We start from the raw sequence: 20,539 nt of genomic DNA on the forward strand, positions 1-20,539 counted from the left end.
CCATCCCGAGGCTTATGGGAAATTGAGTTTGTTGTTGAATATCTCATTGTGGCCAGCTACACGAAGAAAAATTGTAATAAGCTGGGATAAACATTAATGATGAATGCTTGAACCGCTTATTGATTCGTTCATTGTCACGTTTTCACATAAGTATTTACTCCGTAACTCAAATCGTTAAAAAAAAAAGTATTTTATACCTTAGGCACAGAGTGCAGGCACCATAATTTAACAGCAGGGGGAGAGCGCATTCAGCAATTGATGTGGTCTGCTTCAGATGACAGCCGAGGGCCCGCACAGTGGTTCAGTCTTTCCGGGGTTCAATCATCAAGTCTAGTGAGGTAGTGGAGAGCCAAGGACTGATGAGAAGCTGGTAGTATATCTGTGTAGCGTTTGTATTAACAGCAGCCGCACAACCTTTTAAGAAAACGTCCAGTGCAGCACGGCACGGAGCACCGAGGAGGATTTAAGTGAACTACTACAACGGCTAACAGCCCACAGCTAAATAGTTAGCCACGGCCGCAGAAAGGTAATGTTAACAAAAGTTTTCATCATCGCCATTCCTGTATGAGGTTCAGTTGCGTATCTAGCGAAATGGTAAGAAAACTGTAACAATTTAAAGTCGTTTATTGAAGTTTTCCATTAGTTCGTCATCTGTGTTATCTGTTGTTTAGCTACGTTAATGTTAGCTAACAACACGTCAACGGGTCTGATGAAGTCACGTTAACTCAAATTAGTGGTCAGCCTAATGCTAACTATGGGAGGTGAAGCCACGGAAATATTTGCTGATTGTTTGCTTTTCAAGCACCGTCTATAGCTTTATCCTTAATCACGCAACATAACAACCGTATTATAATAATGTGTCCAGAATTAAAAGGTATTTTTATCACTTTTGGATGCCCTATTTAGTCACGTGACTGTGCAGCAACAGGTAATTCACCTTGCTAAACCTAAGAGCCAGTTCCGGTGTGTGATATTACAGAGAGATAACGAGCGAGCATCGTGACAACAGTTGTAATGTTTAGCCTCCACCTTGTTTCTTACGTAATGTCAACAGGGTGCCAAACCTAACTGGGTAACCACGACATAAATGGGTCATAATTTCCTTCAGTGTGCTGAAAACCTGAAAATACACACCTAAACGTTGCCTTGCCAACAGTCAGCTCACATCTGTTAATCTATATCAAAGGCAAGGATTGCTCTAATGTTTCAAGTGACCACTGATATTCACCTGTCTATATATTTCCATTGATAAAAGCTTGAGATCATCAAGCAATATACAGTATATTTACAAAGCACAGACATATAAGAAAGCAAGTCAAAGTGCTTTAAAAACTGATAAAACCCCATGTACTGCCAGCAGTATTATCTCAGACATATTTGTAATAACAGATTTGTGATTTCTAGTTGGTATGTAGCTTGACTAGCAGCTTCTTTACATTCTTTTACATCCATTTATTTTTCGCAGCCACTTAACTGCCTTGCAGATACAAGGGTTAGTGCTATAGCCTCAGCTTGAGCTACTCATGCATTATCATGAAATTATCTATAAAATTTTACTGGATGTGTAGGAAATAAACCAAAATGTAATTTGCCCATTTTTTTTTGTATGCATATATGAATGGGTGTACAGTTCTTATATACTTTATGTATGTGTGTCTGGGTCTTTTTTGTCAAACAGTATTACAACATTTGTTTTCATCCATATGCCTTGAAAAGTCTTGGAGATTCCTGAAATCCCTCCTAAACAGCAGTAAGTGTTGTTAAACAGGGATTTATCCTACAGAAAAACAGATGCTTAGCTCTTGAATGTATTGATTCACATACATACACAAACAGGGGCTTAGGTAGAAGTGTACCATAAGAATCAGCCAGCTTGATAGGACCTATTCATTACCCCTCTATTTATCTGTTTTCAGGTATGTCTGAAGTTAGTCATGAGGCTGAATCGGAGAGGACCTCAACCGAGGACCCTCAGATGGATTGTGAGGATTCTGACAAAGCAGAGGAGAGTTTGAGTGAGAATGTGAAACAGGAGAGTGTAGACAACGGCAGGGGAAGAGATTACACAGATGAGGAACTCTATGACATTGATATTGACAGTGATGAAGAAAATGCAGAAAACAGTGACAAGGCTATTCAGGAGGAGGATGAGGGCAATCAGAGGGAGAGCGTGGTGATGCGCAGGGATGGTGACGCTGCAGACATGTCTGGCAGTGTAGACAAAGGGGGACACGAGACAAATCATCATGTTGAAACAGCTCAAACACCAGTGGAAAGTGGAGATTCTCACACTGAAACAAAGGTGATATTTACCTTCGCTTTGGTCATTAAATCTTCCAGCGCTGGCCTTCTAGCCAATCTTCTAGCACTTCCTTACTGCATCTGTTCGTGTTGCTGTTTTGAGCTTGATTTGCTCTGGTGGTGGCGGTCTCTTTCTTATTTAATCAGTTTATTACTACATTGACTTTTGATGTGAAGCGTTTTCTGAAATAATCACCTGACCTGACCGGAGTCATAGTCATAAAGTGATTGTGTTTGTTTCTTCCTTTTGTGTTTGTAGTTGTGTTTCAGATTTCATTCGGCTTTACTGGAGGTCTTAGAGAAATAGCTGTTGTGTAGCTGTTGCTCCTGGTGCAGTTGGTGCCTTTCTTGCTGATTGTTTGTGTGCTGCTCCTTATGTGTTTGGGAATAAACTAATCTTTCTCAATTTTCTGCCTTATATGAATGCAGGCTTGCCTCAAAGTGATTTTATCTTTATTATTATACAAAATACATTCAAAAGCACTTTATTAGGAACACCATGCTAATACTGCGTAGGACCTCCCTTTGCTCCCAAAACGGCCTCAATAATTTGTGGCATGGATCCCACAAGGTGTTGGAAACTTTCCTCTGAGGTTCTGGCCCATGTTGACATGACTGCATCACATCAGTTCTGCAGATTTCTGCTGCACAACCGTGCTGCCAGTCTCCTGTTGTACCACATGCCAAAGGTGTTCACTGAACTCACTGTCATGTTCATGAAACCAGACCAGGCTAAATTTTTCCAGTCCTCAACTGCCCAGTTGTGGTGAGCCTGTGTCCTCTGCAGCCTCAGATTTCTGTTCTTGGCTGAGACGAGTGGAACCTGACATGGTATTCTCTTTTTGGATTATCTGAGTTACTGTAGCCTTTATGTCAGCTCCTACCAGTCTTGCCATTCTCCTCTGACCTGACCTCTTTCATCAACAAGGTGTTTGTTTGAGTCCACAGAACTGCTACTCACAGGGTGTTTTTTTTTTTTTTTTGCTCAGAAGCACTCAAACCAGCCCGTGTGGCACCAACAATCATGTCACTGTCAAAGTCAGAGATCACATTTTTGTCCAGACTGATGTTTGATGTGAACATATAGTTCCTGATCTTTATCTGCAAGACTTTATACATTGCACTGCTGCCATACGATTGGATGATTAGATAATTGCATGAGTAAGAAAGTGCACAGGTGTTCCTGATAAAGTGCTCAGTGAATGTATTATATATGTATTGTAATGACATGTTTGAGACATTGAGACATTATTTGTTGGTTATAATATTCCTGATTCCAGCTGTTAGTAGGTATACACTCCTCTACAGCCCTTTGTGCCTTCTTTTGTTGACATTGACTTTGTGTAAGTGAAAGTGTACCATTTCCTCATTATGTTTCCCTGTTTGTAAGTTGGGTGTACATAGAGCTCTTGACTTCTACATGCTGTCAGTCACATGACTGGGATGAGATGGATTTGGATTGCTAGCTGCACATTCTCAGGCAGTCCCACATTTCTTGTGTTGCTGGAATGTGTGACTCCTAAGACTGTGGGCTCAGTGCCAATGTTATACATCAGATTACACAAATTTAAAATAAAAACTCCTCTTTTTTTTCTTTGTTTTTGTAATCAGTCTTCATTTAGTAGCCATAAATGTAGCACAGTTGTAATCAAAAATTTTCAGGTCTTGCTATAAGACAGTTTGAACCCATCATTGTGCAACATGGTTGTGTCACACTCTTCCGTAGTTTGAGAGGCAAGAGAGGATTCTTTCCTCTTTGGCTGACGCAGCTAATTGTACAATTAGCTCATTGTTGTTATCCATCCCTCTCTCCCACGTCAGGTTCGCTTGTATCCAGGATACTGAACTGTAGGCAACGACAAACCATGGCACTCCAAACCTTTCCCCCTCTTCATATGCCTGATTAATTCGCAACCACTTAACTACTATCCCTGCTCCACTAGGCTGACACTATTAGCAAGCTTTCCTGCAGAATGTTTGCAGATGGTGGGTGGGATCATTTTGGCTCAGATACCCCTGATCATCTGTGGAGCCATTGTTGAATTAGTTCCAATATGTTTTGCTGATCAAGAAGACTCTTAAATCCAGATTCATGGATAGATATGGTATAGCTGCAGCTAAACAGATGTAGGCAAAACAATGCTGTTCAGCAAATTTTGTTACAGTCCGTCTGTATTTACTTTTTTTTTCAAAAGCATGTAATCAGATATGTGCCTCTGCCAGACAGCCTGTTTAAACTTGGTGTCAGAGAGGACTATCAGGCAGGAGTCTGTCTTATCTGCAGTAGTTGGTGAGACAAGCTTAGCAGTGTCTGTGCTGCCTTCCTGCATGCTGGCGTCATATGGCGTTTAAGTATTTATGTGTCTGTTACATGACAACACTGAGTCGTTGTCGTTTTATAGAGCTCGACTTTGGCCTTTTTGTAATATATTATATTCAGGTTGGCCATATCAGAAATCTTTGCTTATGGACTCTGGTTTTAAAGAGACATGTTTTGACTCCCAGAGAGGAAAACATCCAAAAAATACAAAATTCAGCTCTCAACTCTTTACATCCAGTCTTCTCCTCCGAGACCAATTCTAACCCTTTTTAAATGTATTTGTAAAGCATTAGTGTAATGTATTATCAATCAGTTGATCCACTTCACAAATATTTTAAGTAATGCTTCTTCATTTAAACTTGTTTTTAAGAAGCTTTCAGCTTATAAATACTGTATCATACTATTAATATATGTATGGTTTCTATCAGCTTATGTATTTCTGCACTTGGGGGTGATGCTGCCTGTCATTTTAGGGTTGCATACTACTACAGAAATCCTCACATTTCCAACTGTTTGTGCAATTTGTGCACTAGAACTACTTTGTTCATTCATAGCCTGCATTAGAATCAGATGTTTACTGTGTTGACAGTACTGTGAGGAGTTGTACCTTGTGGTCATTAAAGATATAATTTACTGAATGAAGTAAGTAAACCTGCAAGCATTGACATATTGAAGTAAGAGTTATTAATATAAACCCATGATTTAAACTCACCTTTTTGCTCACACAGTAAAACCAGTCATTCAGTTTAGAGTAGACCAAGGTCTTGTTACCTGGTGATCTGGCAGCTATTTGCATTATTTACACACTGGTTGAAGTCCATAGGGGAAGAATCGTGCTCAAAGATGTAAATTAAGATTTGTTGATTATTGAAATAAAATAAATGCAGTAGTACCATCTTTGCCAGATGTGGTTAATGAACATTAACCAGCTTAAGATTGTTAGGCCTTCCAAGGCTTGCACACACAGCTGTATAATTGTTAGGTTACTGCCCTAGTTCCCAAGTCCACAGTGATTAGATCTGAAAAAATGTACTAAAACTAGCACAGCTGTATCTTCAGCATGCAGCAACGGGCAGCCAGTTTATTATAGCCTAAACAAAACTCATGAGGCCACAAACTGTTGTCTCCACCCTGTGGCTTGCTAGGAGCCCACATGTTAATGTGTAGCTAAGCTAGCCAATGAGTCACTGTGTCGTTTTAATCTACAGGGACCATGATCCACGTATTATAACAGGTCTTTTTCCATACGATTGTTAATTATATTCAAGGTTAAGCAGACTCTTGTCCCATGTGTGCTCCTGTAGCATTAACATGAAGCTTTGCATTTGCTAGGAAACACTGACATGAATATGGCAGTAACAAACCAGATATTGTCTGCCCAAACCATTGCTATGGAGAGCAGCAGATGTTAGCAGATGCTTTTTCCATAGCGTCATGGGTGTGTGGCCTTATGCACCAAACTGTTATGGCTCACTTAATATGAGATAATGTGTGTTTAATACTAAACACTACAATACTAAAACAGGAAGTAATGTATTCAAATGGTGAGAATGGTGACATGATCTTGCTAACATACTAAAACTTCAAACGTGCTGTATTTAGTAATGGAACAGTGTTGTAAACTAGAGGAGTGTTGAAAGTTTATGCCAGGTATTGCACAAGAACTTCATTACATGGGAAATACTGTAATGCTGCAACATAACTGACATAAAGCTCTCAAAGCTCGTCATCCTCTCCTGCAAACGAATGAAAGGAACAGTTGAAAGAGGATGGGTTTGGGATTGGACACTTTAGATACCAGTGCCATAATCTTTTTTATCCGTATACTGTAATTACAGGTATAATGTTAAATAATCAAACTCTTCATTGTTTCATTGCATTAAACTATTCTAATGTGAGTCATATCTTCAAATTATGTTCCTGTTTTTTTACCTTTTGTAGGATATTGATTGTTCAATGCTCAATTTACAGTCTGAGTTAATACTGTGCATCTTGTTAACATATTGTCGTGTCATCACTGTGACTCCACTGTGTATCTATAATTATCAGCATTGAATCCAATTTCAATCCAGTATCCACTGTGTCAGTGTCCACAAGATGGCAGTCCACAGCTATTGTGTCTTAGAGGTGATCCCTCTCTTTGATGTTGTCAGAGGATGCTTTGAGCAATAACCTTCTTCATTTCACCTTCGTCATTATAGGAAAGCACAATGGCTGAGGAGTTTCATAGAAGCTCAGCCGCTGAGATTCCAGTCACCAGCAATGGAGACCTGGATCAGAGCCCTGAGACAGTTTTTCAGAGGGTAAGAGTTTATTTACAGACTTATGAGAACAGCACCTCAAAACTATATTACTGTCATAGACAATATAAGTACTGGCTTCCATAACAAAAGTTCAAACAGGTCCTCAAAATGATGATGTCTTTAACAGCACCACTACCTGATGTTATGATACCTGTGTCTGTGATATCCACTCTACTCATGGATAAAAATGAACAGTGCAACCAAATTTTCAAAATTGGTTGTATGCAGCAGTGGGGCGTAAGGAGATGTAGTCAGGTTGCTTGTTTTACTTTGAACAACAGTTCATAACTCAGATATTCAGTTTACTGTGATATGGTAAAGAATAGTGCAAAATCTTGAAATTTCAGAAGCAGGAAATTGTTGACATTTGTGCTTGAAAAATATTTAATTTAATATTTAAAATAGTTGCATATTCATTTGTGGCAATTGAATAATAGACAAATTGTTACAGATCTACAAAACAGGTTTCATTCTGTGTAGCAGCGGTGTGCTCAGACAGTCAAGGTGAGATTGTTCCAATGAGAAGTCATTTCGAAGGAGACCTCAGAGCGCCTTCTCTCTTTCTCATCAGTATGACTGAGCTGGCAGAGTTAATTCCAAATGGCTCACTGTCACACTGACAATCTGTTGCAGAGAAGACACAGCAGCCACAAGCATGTAGGCAGATTTAAAATGTTTAATTTTGATAAAATGAGTTCAGACGGGAATTTACGAATTGCCCCGAGGGACTTAACTGTATATTGACCTGTTTTTTGTCTCACATTGATTATTTGTGTCACTGTGAACCACATAGCTGCAGTTCACTAATTTAGGTTTGCCATGAGTTAACTTTTTCTTCTTTCACTCCATCATTAGAGTAAATGTTCAAACAGTAGCTTGAATATCTCAACCAAGGTTAGATACCTCAACCACAAACCACCAACACAAATACAGAAAGTACACCAAACCTTCTACATGCAATTGCTGCCTGTCTGCAGGGAACCACTAAACCCTGTTTGAATGTTTCCACAGGACGCTTACCCCAGTGGCCCTGGAGCCCTAAACCTCTCAGAGTCCTGCATCACCTCCAGCAACTTTGCTTCAACAGCAGAGGGCATCATTGAATCAGGACCATACAAAGGTAAACACTCCAATGCTCAACTCTGAGTTTTGTGATGCAGCAGCACGTCAGAAACTCAATCTCAGACCATGTCAGCTTCATACATCATTTGATTGTGTTGCAGCATTCTGTATTTACAAACCGTCTTTCTCTCCAGTGGCTGCACTTTTGGTTTTTTAATCTCTGTGAAATTTGAAAGGCAGACATTTGAATTTGTAAAGGTGGACATCCAATTGAATTTAATGAGTTTCTTCTGATCTCCAGGTTGTAACCCTCCTTTCCTTTTCATCATCACACCCTTGTTACAAATGCAAATAAAAATCTCCCCATAGAGCAGCAAGCTGTTGTAGCCCATTTACCACAATGTTGCCATGGCTATTTTCCGTGTTATTTACACTGGATGAGGTAGGCTTTTGTTCATTAAAACATTCATCCTGCAACATGGGGAGGGCCAGCGTAATTAAAAAAAATAAATAAAAAAACACACAGGAAATCAACATCAATGAGAAATTCCCCTTACTTGTGTAGGTGGGAGCGTGACATACTAACGAATCATAACTCTGAATATCTCCCAGGGTCAGCAAGCCTGCCCACGTCTCCCGTGGCACCTGTAGCTCCCAGCTCAGCTGTTGCTAGCCGCCTGGCGCGCTCTTCCAGCGATAGTCAGGCTGAGAAAGGTACCAGCAGCGATGGAGCATGAACAAGATGATACTGAATCATCACCATTTGCACACTAAATTAACCACAATCTACTGTACCCTTCTTGGTTTTCATCAGTTTCTTACCCTCTCCTTGTTCCCACAGGCTGTGCTCAATTCAGAATCAAACCTTTCTTCTTCTCCTTTCTTGTTTATTGGCTCTCCAAACTTTTGCCTTTGCATAAGTCCGGGCTAACTGATGTAGTTTTATGCTTTGCTGTGGCTAAGTGTTTATATAGTCCTTTAGGGTCCTTTTCCTAAGATCTAGAGCTCAAGATTTCTAGATCTGATGCAATGTCTTGATGCCTAAAGCATTTGCTTCTCCTGAAAGAAAACTACTTTCACATTTAATCTCAGTGGGTTTCCCTGCTTGCAACCTTTGTCCTTGCAAAAGTTGGCACCCATAGTCTCACTCTGTGGAGCCCCAAACTGACAAAATGTAGTAAATGTAAGGCAAGAGAAATGTATGTGAATGAATACTATTGTTAGTCAAATAATTACTATGCAGTGTGAAAATAAATATAAATTTGCCTTTAGGTAAAAAAGATTTTTTAATTAATTTATTTTTACCACCATAACACAAACTTTAAGTGTAAACTGTGGTCACTAAACACAGTGAGCTTTCAGTTAATGTTAGTTCACTGAAGCTATCAATCTTTATAAAGCTACAATGTACATAATGTAAAGCATTTAAGCTTTAGCTATTACAGAGTGTATAATTTTAACAAGCAAATGCTAACAAAGTTAGCAAGCTACGGCTAAGTTTTTAGTTTAGCTAGCTTGTCATTATGAGAAAAAGGAAATTAAAATCCATGACTAATTTAAAATCTGGTCCAACTCAATGAAGACAAGAAACGCACACCTGAAGATGAAAGGTAGTTAGCTAGCTACTTTATTAGCATTAGCTTGTCGGCTAAAAGTATATAGCGCCATATCTTTTTACACTACATTCTAATTATTTAACAATATTATTTATTGATGTAGTCAGCTCTATTTTTGACTTGTACATTTTGTCTGTTTTTGGGATATCTTTCAGTATTTCCTTTCTGTGCCCAAAACACAATGAAGCACTATTCATCACTTTTACTGTGATTGTTAGGGGGGTTAATCATGACTAATTGTATTTTCATTTTGAACTGAATAATCATTGATGTCATCAGTGTCCTCTAATGCCTTTTAATTCAGCATGTAGTTTTTGTTGAAGTTTCAGTGTCTTCACGACAATCTAATTACACTGTTTGATAATTATAACTCTTGAAATGTACCTTCTTAATTTTCACCATAGCTTTCTAGCCTGCAAAGCCAATAACTTAATCAATCACTAAGTGAATGACTTTTAATTGTCCAGGCGAAATGAAAGCACAGCCAAACAGTGGAGCGTTGGTCCTATCAGATGACTTAAAGAACCCAGCCATGGAAAAACTGGACCTCGTGAGAAAGTGGAGCATCAACACATATAAAGTAATCCTCTCTGTCCTTCATTTATTTTCATGTCCTGTCTGCTACACCTCTCAGCCTTTGCATCACTCTTTGTCTTCTCTCAGTTAATTAGGATGTTGGCAGAAAAAGTGAACTATACCCCAAACTGACAACCACAATGACTGATAACTTTTCTTGTTTTAGACTTTGTTGTTTGGCTCCACTCCCTTTTTAATTATCTCTTTCAGAACCTGTTTCCTCTTTCTCTCTTGATAAAAGCACAAACTCCCCACAGTCATTCATAGTATTTTAAAATGCAGTTTGCCTCTTACCAGTTTGTTCGTTAATAAGCCTGATTTCCACTGCAGTGTACCAGGCAGATCCTATCGGAGAAGCTGGGTCGGGGCTCGAGGACCGTGGACCTGGAGCTGGAGGCTCAAATTGAAGTCCTGCGTGACAACAAGAGAAAGTACCAGAATGTGATAAAGCTGGCTCAGACGCTGGCCAGTCAGCTGTCCCAGATGATGCAGACGCAGAGGCAGCTGGGCGACGCTTTCGCCGACCTCAGCCTCAAGTCGCCAGAACTCCATGTGAGTCCATATATTTAGATATATATTAGATTAGGTAGAACACAGTGAGTGTCAATCATAGCTTGTAACTTATTGTCCCAGCAGAGAGTCTGAGAGAATATGAAGAATATGCATTGACTTGTGGGCCATATGCTGGACAGTTTTGTTTTCCTAGAAGCTACTCTGATCCCATAGATCACTACTTATTATCGCTGTTTATTGTTACTGTGCATTTTGATTTTAATGAAGCATCACATGACAGCGATACATATACTATATGTAGTACTGTATCTTTGTTGTTTGAATTGTTTTTCTAACTGGATATTTATTTTACATGTAGGTCGGCTCAATCTGTGGAAATATTGGCCTCCCCACGGGTTAATCTGTAAGGGTGGTACTAACAAAATTGACTCATACAGTTTCGGTAACCACTAATACTCCTGTATGTGTGTTCAATTGTGTTCTTCAGGAGGAGTTTGGTTACAACGCTGACACCCAAAAGCTTTTGTCCAAAAATGGAGAGACACTGCTGGGTGCCATCAACTTCTTCATCTCCAGTGTGAACACACTTGTGGACAAAACAATCGAAGACACCATGCTTAATATCAAACAGTATGAAATAGCCAGGTAAAAAAAAAAAAAATGTTTGTTTTGCCTGTGCACCAGCTCCAATCCACAAAATCTATACAAATAGTTGGAGAAAACATTTTTATCCTGTCTGGATGTTTTGGTCTGTGCTTGGTGCTGGGTTGAATAACCTTACCTGTCAAACTTAAACTTTGCACACATGTTTACATGTTAGTGTTTTTCTCCACCTGATTAAAATAAGTTCAATATTCACTTTGGTCTCCACCAGAAAAATATCTGGCTCTTTAACTTCTAAATGCTCCATGCTCCAAATGTTTTTACTAGTTACATGATGACTAATCACGCCGATGAGAGCCATGACACTGAACAACAGCAGTAAAATTGCAGGCCGTAAAACCAAAACCAATGAGCTGAAAGGTGCTAAAATGCTCCGTAACACAGAGAGGAACAGCAGAGCCGGGTGATAAATGTCTCCTTTTGTTGATTAAATATAACTTGTGGACTGGAGCTGGGGTTCAGGGGTTACTCTTGCCATTGGTTCATTTCTGGTAACCTTGCTCTTAGTAATGTGCTGCAATGTGCGTGTCCTTGCATATTGTGATGCATACACACGCATTATACAGTTCTGATGGTGTTTAAATAATGTCTCATCCCTAGGGTGGAGTATGATGCATACCGCACAGATTTGGAGGAGTTGAATCTGGGGCCACGTGACGCCACCACCATGCCCAAGATCGAGCTGTCCCAGCAACAGTTCCAGATCCACCGTGAGAAGTACGAGAGGATGCGCAACGATGTTTCTGTCAAGCTGAAGTTCCTGGAGGAGAACAAGGTCATCTAGATTGTAGCTCTGCTCTACATACCTGCACCATCTTATCAGCATTCAGGTTCAATGTGCTCATCGTCTCTCTTTTTTTTTTTTTTTTTTTCCTCTTCTCTTCTTCTCCCAAACAGGTGAAGGTATTGCATAACCAGCTGATCCTGTTCCACAATGCCATAGCTGCATACTACGCTGGAAACCAACAGCAGCTGGAACAGACACTCAAGCAGTTCCACATCAAGTTGAAAATGCCAGGTGGGGACAGTCCATCTTGGCTGGAAGAGCACTAATCACTCCTTTCAAAGCCATAGTGGCACAGTTTGGGGTTTTGACAGGAGATGTCAAATTCTACAAAATACTACAGGAAACCCTCTTCTTACATCAACTCTTCAGTCACTGCCTTTCGAAATCTCTGAATTGTAAATCTTTTAACGAAATGCGCTAAAAGGAAGAAAAAAAAAACCCCAGAATCTGTTTTACTCTTGAGCTTAAAGAATGCTATTCATTTTTGCAGTTATTTCAAATCATAGGAAACGCACTTTTATACTGTTTGACGGAAATGTTGAACAGGAGTTGCTGCAATAAACACATTTGGAAACTGTAAATGGCCTTTTGTATTCCAGCATATGAATGTTGTATCCCAGCACGGTGGACATGCTGGCTCTGTAAGGGCAGCGTCTGGGATCAAAACGACTGCCATTTCACTCACATTGTTGACATCACTCTTATCAGCTGACTGAGATGAGGATGAATGCTTTATGAAAGTCTAATCAGGAAGATTGTTTTTCGACTTATACTCTTTGAGGATTTGACTTGACACCTGCTGTGATGAATGGGGCAAATTTGCTTTCAGGTTTCTGAATCATGCAAATGCTAATTGATCACTTTTACCAGCAAACTCTAATTAAAGTAGTGTTTTCGACATTTTGGGAAATATTTTTAATTGCTTTCTTGAGAGTTTAATGAAAAGATTAACACCACTCTCCTATTTGTCAATTTGATTATAGCTAGCAGCTGTTTAGGTTAGCTTAGCATGAAGACCAGAAACAAGGGGACACAGCTAGCCTTGCTCTGTCTGACGGTAAAAAGTTCTCCCTGCCAACACCTGTAAACCTCACTAATACAAAAACCAAAGTGTAAAAAAAAAATCAAGTTGATGTTTTATGGGGAGGTTGAGTACCTTAGGACAAAGCCAGGCAATCTGTATCCCCCTGTTTCTAGTCTTTATGCTAAGCTAAGCTAACAGCTGCCGGCTCTAGCCTCATATTAAACAGACAGACATGAGACAGACATGAGAGTATGGTGTATGGTTTGGATCTTCTCATATAACTCTGAGAAAGAAAACAAACAAGTATTTCCCAAAATGTCAAACTGGTCCTTTTTTTTTTTTTAAATTCATAGTGATGGCTGTTCACAACAAATGCCACATTATAATACGATTATGTTGACATCATGCTTTTTAATCAATATTTACCGTCTGGTTGTTTTTTTTTTTTTTTTTTTTAGCATTTCCCTATTTTGTCCAAATCCACGGCACATGACTGAATGGGTGTGTCGATTCTCTTAAATTCCAGAGAAGATGAAGGAGCAGCCTTATGCGACTAAATGTGCCTTGATTTCACAAATTTGCTCCTGTCTTTCCCCTTCATGCTAACTGGTCTTATTATTGGAAACACTACCAGTTTTCGGGACCAACTCTCAATGGAAGAGAAAGGACCAAGCACATGCACAAACACACACAAAACACACACTCCAGGGATATAGTCAGATAGCCTATATCACATCTAAACACTCTATACAACACAAATGATAGCTGTGTTTTGAAAGGAAAAAAAGCTCCATCAACTTCAGAAAGTGTAAATCAATTTGAAGACATGCTGTTCTCAAAGGTATTTATCCATATTGCACATATGCACATTTATGCATTTGAGACTAATTACAAAAAGAACTGTAAGAAATGTATGATATGTAAGGTGTAAACCAAAATACAATTAACTTGAGAAACTTTTTGTCTTTTGTAAATTTAAAAGACCAGCATTCTTTACCTGAGCTGCTAACAGTTTCCGTCACTGGGCTATATAAAAGTATTTTTTTCAAAGGGGGGCTTCTTTGTTCTGGTATTTCTAACCAGCTCTCATGTCCTCACTTTGTTGATTTGTACTTTTCCTATGGCTCACTGTAGCAGTTTTAGAGTGTGAATCTTGCACAACAATCTATTGTTTCCCTGAAATAGGTGGATATATATTTGTAATTTTCTCTATTTTACCACGAGTATGTAGTTTATGACCAATGCAGCCATTTGGCTTTTGATTTTTTTTTTTTGATTTTTTTTTTTCCTGAAGACCTACAGAATGATATACTAGTACTAGTATGTACTAGTTGATCTCTACCTTTTGTAATAATGAAACATTAACAAATGTTGAGTTAAAAAGGATTCAGAAAGTTGTGTAACCGCTTTGGGAAAATAAAAGTTTCTTTTCTTTAAGTGTCTCTTTTGTTGAGGTTTTGTGGTTGTAGCTTGTTTGGAAAGTCACATCCAGGGGTCAGCAAAGAAACATGAATCACGGTAAAGCCCTATACTACCTGTGGCTTGTTGTTGACAATGGGCTACAGCAGAAAAGATACAGACAGTATCACAGATGGGACACAAAAAGCTCATTACATGACCAAATGAGAATTTACAATGATTTGCAGAATGTTTTTTCAAGTAGGCTTGTTCTGCCTTATCCTGTTTTTTCATCAGTGTTCCTTTCCAGATGAGGGGTTTATATTGTATAATCTGTTATACTGACATATGGGTTCAAACAACTGTAGCCAACGGAGGGACTTTTGTTTACTCAACGCTTCTGGGTTTTCATAATTGCAGACCCACCACACCCACATCTATACATTTGACAGGATCTGGTTGATCCTCAGAAAAGCCTTGAGGATGTCGGTCGCAGCCTCAGTGTCATGTTTATCTGTACATTGTCAATCAAATCTGGCTCCTCAGATCACCACGCTAGGACAAAAAAAGATTATAGCATAAGAACACCTAAAACAGCAGTTGAATGTTTTACAATGTAATGAACCAAGAACAGTCATGCACAGTTTCTGTACAAGAATTACGAAAGAATAATTGAAGAAATTCAGATAATTGGAAGGAATGCACAAAAGAGATTTTATGGCACCATGTTAATGTGTGAGATCAAAATAGAAACCACTTTATTATACTAAATGCACTTTATTCAATGACAATAATTGTATGAGAAACATGTTTTTAGCTATTGTAGAAAAACTGGATGGGTGTAGGCCTAAAAATGTTTTCATAGCACTGAAAAATAGTGATATGACAGATGTGAAGAAAATGTCTAATTGTGTAATTAGACCTACAAAAGAAGTCTGTCTTTTGAAAAAAGTGGGTGAAGATAAAAGGGAAATTGCCTTTAGCACTTTTAATCTAGTAATCTTTTATTTGGTAATCTAGTTCCTTAGTTCTAACACCATTTAATTCAAATACGAAGTCTGTTTAAGACAATAGAACAACAACAACACTTTGAGTTGTGATCCTGATTGTTTTATCTGGCTCAGATATGTCAGAATGATGCTCATTGAAAGGCAGAATCAGTGGGCAGGGAAAATAAAGGTTGAGTAAATTATTACCTTTACACAGGGCTCACCAAACAACCAACCAACTAGCTGATAAGTCTTCTTCTTACAAATCAGGCCTTTTGTTACTGCTTAGTGTCACTGTCCAGTAGACCTACATCTCTGACTCATGACAGATGCAGTAAAATATACTGAAATATTCAGTATGCAGATTAAAACTTTTTGTTATAGAACAGCCAAAATAGGGAAAGCTAAGTAAAGCTCTTAAAATGTGTAAAGTCCAGTGTGTCCTCAAGGTGAAACGGCAGTTTTTTCCTGAACAGTTGATACATTTTGGGATGAATGTTAAGTCCTGACAGCTGTCTGAAAAATGTGGTGGTAAAAGTCAGATTCTACAGATTCCCTCTGAAGTCAGATCCTTTACTCACACAGTGCACATTTACTCCACTGCAAGTAACAGTCCTAATTCAGATTTCTTTTCATAAGTAACAGTACATTATCATCAAAGTGTCAAAAGTAAAATTGTGCATTTTGTAAAAAAAAGCCCCATTCAGAGTGTTTATATAGTTTACTTATTGGATTAATATTACAGATGAATTAAGGTACAGGCAGCATTTTACTGTTGGGGAGCTAATCTGTCAATTTAATCTGGAACAAAACATATTAGAGGCTGATTCCATTTCTATACAAAATCTTAATCTGCAAAGCAACTACAGTTGTCAGATTGTAAAAGTATTAGAAATGTAATTAATGGTTATTTTAATTACGATTAATCTACCAATTATTTTCCCAATTATTTAAAATGTCAGAAAATAGTTTTTAAAACATGCCTATTATATTTTCCCACGCCTAGGGTGATATCTTCACATGTCTGGTTTTGTCTGACCATCAGTTTGAAGATGTTCAGTTTACTGTCATGGACAACAAAAAGCATCAATCCCCACTTGGATGCCTGCCAGCACAAACCTGATTAAATGTACATGGTTGCATGGACTCACCTTCGCCAGCTCACCACTGGTTGCAGCCTTGTGATTGCACCAGTGGTCACAAGCTGCGTGTGTCGCGCGCAATGGGGCACGTGAACGCGCCTGTTCCACCTGGCCCAATCACGTACGAGGAAGCTCCCAACACCGCCACCGCCTGCCCCTCCTGCTGCTGCTGCTGCTGCTGGTGTGTGTGAATGTGTGTGTGTGTGTGCGTGTCGGTGTTTGTGCTGCGGCTCGGTCAGGACAGGCGGCAGCGGCTCACCTGACGGGCTGATAACTTGAAACGCAACACAGATTTTCTCCTCTGAAAAGTATCTCCTACTAACTATCCAACGGCGTCGGAGCGGATTACGTGTCCCGACGAGCCTGCTCATCCCTCCGGTAAGTCAAGCAGGACGGTACCGCCGCATCATGCTGTGTGTGGATGTGCGATATGTAACGACCTGCTGTAACTCTGCCGTGAAAAGTCCCTGTGCTGTGAGCGTGGAGTCTGTATGTACATTTTAGCAAAGCAGCAAAGCCTCTCCTGTGGCTGTTACCTCTCTCTGAGCCTGGAAGGTGACTACACAATGTGTCCTGCAATGCAGCTCACGTCCAAAATTACATCATTATAAAGATTTAGTGTAGTTTGAGGCCTGAATCTGTTGATTTACTGTATGTTGGCAGTGTAAAAACAAAGGAAACATCAGCTTGTTCTCAGCACTTTCAAGATTTATTTAGCCATAGCCATTTAATATGGCTGCAAGACACCTCCAAATATGCATTACTACAGATTAAATGAAGGATTTTATAATCTAAGGTGTAAAATAGATATAAATGTAAGTGTTTTTTAAATATTCTGTCACTTATCAGTCAAGCAGTCACGTTCTAATTCAATACTATAAGTAGTAATCATACGGTGTCTGTAAAAAGTTTTCATATTTTGTGTTTCATAATACAGAATCAAAGTAATTTCATCTTGGAGTTTGTTTTTCAGAACTACAATAACCAACACATAACCTTTTATTTCCTTTATAATTGGCACTTGCCAACAGTCAAGTCTCTTTTTGCACATGACTGTTGCCTAGAAGTTTTGATGAATTGGCAGTTAACTACTTGCATGATCCATTAATATTGTATTTGAGCTGGATATAGAAATTGTCCTGTTCACGCTGATGCAAACTAATTTGTTATTTTCAACCTTTGTTTTATTCAACAAAGGTATCCAAAGTTCTCAAATTTACACTGCAAGCAACCACACAAGAACTCTATCTGAATGAAACTGTTGAAAACTGGAGACATTTTTGATTTAAATCAGGAAATATCTGATCAGACTATAACCAAACACATCTATAGATGTGACCAGATGTTCCAACTTTTGTCCTTAAATTTTTCTCAATATCTGGTGCTACGGATGGATTTCAGTTGCAACCACAAAAGTATTGAGGTTCGACATAGCCCTATACTCTGATGGACATTTTCATTTTACGTTAAAGTGATTACTGGAGTAAGAATCAGTGTTAGTTGTTGTGGTGGCTGTTGTGGAGTCGTAACAGAACTTACTGCCCCAGCCCTTTTACTTCAGCATGTATGGCTTTATAACTCTGCCCCTGTTGGTTTTGTTCTGCACCTCAGACCCCAGCTTCCTTGGCTTTTGTACACTATTATCCAAGCTGAGATGAATTAGAGGGCAATCCATTCAAGTGTTGGGAACAATACCCCCGTGGAAAAAAAGAGTTTCTCCCCGGGTCGGGTCAAGGGGGAGGGCGGTGTCACCCCCGGTTGCTGTGGAGACAGAGAGTAACATGGAAAACTCAATTCTCTGACGTCATCCCGAGGAGGAAGATATCGGGGGGCTTGATTTATTTGTGTGGGAGCGAGGAGGGGTTGAATAGCGGTTGGCAACTTGGGTCAACTCAAGTGTTCTTTATTGCCTAAAAATCTGTCCTTGTCTTATAAATTCAATTTCAACCTGCAATGAAAAATGGGAAAAAGATTAAAAAAAAAAAAAAAGATGACAAAAGAAGAAAGAGATGAGGAAGAAAATTAAAGCATCTTTGGTTGCCTGCTTGTCTCCCGTGTCACGCCCTGAACTCCCATCCCCTGTTACCACCCAACGCTCACAGCTATAAACTGACTGATGAAGAAAACAAGCCCAAAATAAAAAGTTTAGAAAAGACGAGGCTAAGACATTTTACGAAACACCTTTTTCTGCGGGGGGTAAATAGTAAATATTGTTTTGGGGACTTGTTTACATTGTTCAGTGAGTCAGAGTCTGTAATGTGATCCACGTGCACGCACTGCCTGTAAGTACTGTTTCGCAGGTATTAAAGTCTACTCTAATGAAGCCTGCTCTGTCTCCGTGCCCTTGGGCAAACACTTTTCCCCACTGCCATGTAAACATGTTTGCATTCCCTCCATGTTTCCCTGCTGTTGTCTCCACGGTGACCTGAGCACCTGCTTTATTTGTCACCTTTGTATATGATAATCACCTGCGCGGCACTCAGGATCTGTTGCTTTTCTACTGAATCATACAGCACGTGTGTTATAATGCTCAAACTGGTGCTGATTAACGTGAGCTTCTGTGGCAGACTCTGCTTTGAAAGTAGACGAGGCAAAAGACCGTGAGGCCGAGGAGGTAGAGTGAGATTTGCCTGAAGCTGCTCTCGGCACCGGGCTCAGATTGCTGAAGCAACAATTGGAGCTCGGAGGCAGAGGTAATAGAGTCGCGGTGGTCTGCTACAGGCCAGACACTGATCACAAGAACAAACAGGAGAAGATTCGAAGCTCTGTTTTTGATCTGAAGGCCCGCAGACCCAAGTATCCCGTCTCATCTCATCCCTCCCTCTCATCATTACCCAGCCTGAGCGGGTGTCGTTTCGCCTGGTTTACTTTTACTCCTTTGTATTTTTTATTAGGAGATTCAATTTTGTTTTGTAATGTGACGTTTAATGTGCGTCTGAAATATGTTTGAAGTGGCTGTGTCGCTGTTTGGGATAGTAGTGGTCCTATTAGGAGGGGGCCAGATGGATAGGATCATGTACGATTTCATTTTATCATCTTATTTATTGTCTGACATCAGAGTAGTAAAGTTCACTCTCCTCTTAGCTCCGCTAGGTCCAACAGCTAGCTGCTAACCTTGTCTGCCCTTTGGGTGCTGAGCAGGTAACAAACAGTAGGTTTTCAGAGTTTGTTCATCAAAACATCACCCTGTCCTAAAGCTTAATTAGGGCTTCAACTAATGATTATATCATTAACAATTAACCTTTTTATCAGCTGATTGTTTTTGCCTGACCCCCAGACCAAATCCTGAAAATATTAGATTTACAAAGAAACCGATAGAACAGAAAAAGGCAGAAAATATTTACATGGGATGAAAAAAATGTTCGGCAATGTTTTTCCCAGTAAATGGATAAAATGATTAAACAGTCATATCATAAGTATTGTCAACTAATTATCTGTTGATTAACTAATCAATTAATCCACTAATCATTTCAGCAGCACTGGAAATGCACTTTGAATGAAGTTTGAGGCTGATCTGTCATCATGTCAAGATTAGTTCATGTTAATACAGATTTCCTCCTGTAATGCTCACACAGAATGTCGTACTGAATTATCTGCTGCTTACCAACAAAATTTTAATGAGCGAGACGCTCAAAGCATTTTTCTGCTCGGTCAGTTGTTACAAGGATAAGCAGAGATTCCTTGTTTGTTTGAATCAGATTATATGATTAGGGCAATTCCCTCTTCAGTTACAGGTTTGCTCTCAGGCATGATATAACCTGTGTTACAGTTGAGATGGTCATTCATATTAGTCTTAGCTGAACCCCGTCTGACGCCTCTTCAAACAGTCATTGACAGAGCAGGCT

General features: G+C 39.4%; 2 protein-coding genes across 4 annotated transcripts in view; both read left to right on the top strand.

Moving 5' to 3' along the window:
• The first annotated feature begins 254 nt into the window (after positions 1-254).
• Positions 255-14,602, top strand: arfip1 (ADP-ribosylation factor interacting protein 1 (arfaptin 1)). 3 transcript variants are annotated; one of them, XM_056372052.1, is made up of 10 exons: positions 255-526; positions 1,917-2,302; positions 6,823-6,924; positions 7,936-8,044; positions 8,599-8,700; positions 10,070-10,182; positions 10,509-10,730; positions 11,179-11,336; positions 11,955-12,129; positions 12,252-14,602. In XM_056372052.1, exons 2-10 carry the CDS (start codon positions 1,919-1,921, stop codon positions 12,405-12,407), a joined length of 1,521 nt encoding a protein of 506 aa, XP_056228027.1. In that variant the 5' UTR covers positions 255-526; positions 1,917-1,918; the 3' UTR covers positions 12,408-14,602. The 3 variants fall into 3 exon arrangements, with proteins under 3 accessions (XP_056228027.1, XP_056228029.1, XP_056228028.1); XM_056372054.1 differs by lacking the exon at positions 1,917-2,302 and having other exon boundaries at positions 257-526; XM_056372053.1 differs by lacking the exon at positions 8,599-8,700 and having other exon boundaries at positions 261-526.
• Positions 14,603-16,818: 2,216 nt separating this feature from the next.
• The window catches only part of fhdc1 (FH2 domain containing 1), a 33,655-nt gene continuing 29,934 nt past the window's right edge, over positions 16,819-20,539 (top strand). The window contains exon 1 of the mRNA XM_056372510.1: positions 16,819-17,072. The gene's annotated coding sequence lies outside the window, so the exon portion shown is untranslated. The remainder of the gene's footprint in view (positions 17,073-20,539) is intronic.

This window comes from Seriola aureovittata, chromosome 3, assembly GCF_021018895.1.
Source record: "Seriola aureovittata isolate HTS-2021-v1 ecotype China chromosome 3, ASM2101889v1, whole genome shotgun sequence".
Taxonomy (NCBI): domain Eukaryota; kingdom Metazoa; phylum Chordata; class Actinopteri; order Carangiformes; family Carangidae; genus Seriola; species Seriola aureovittata.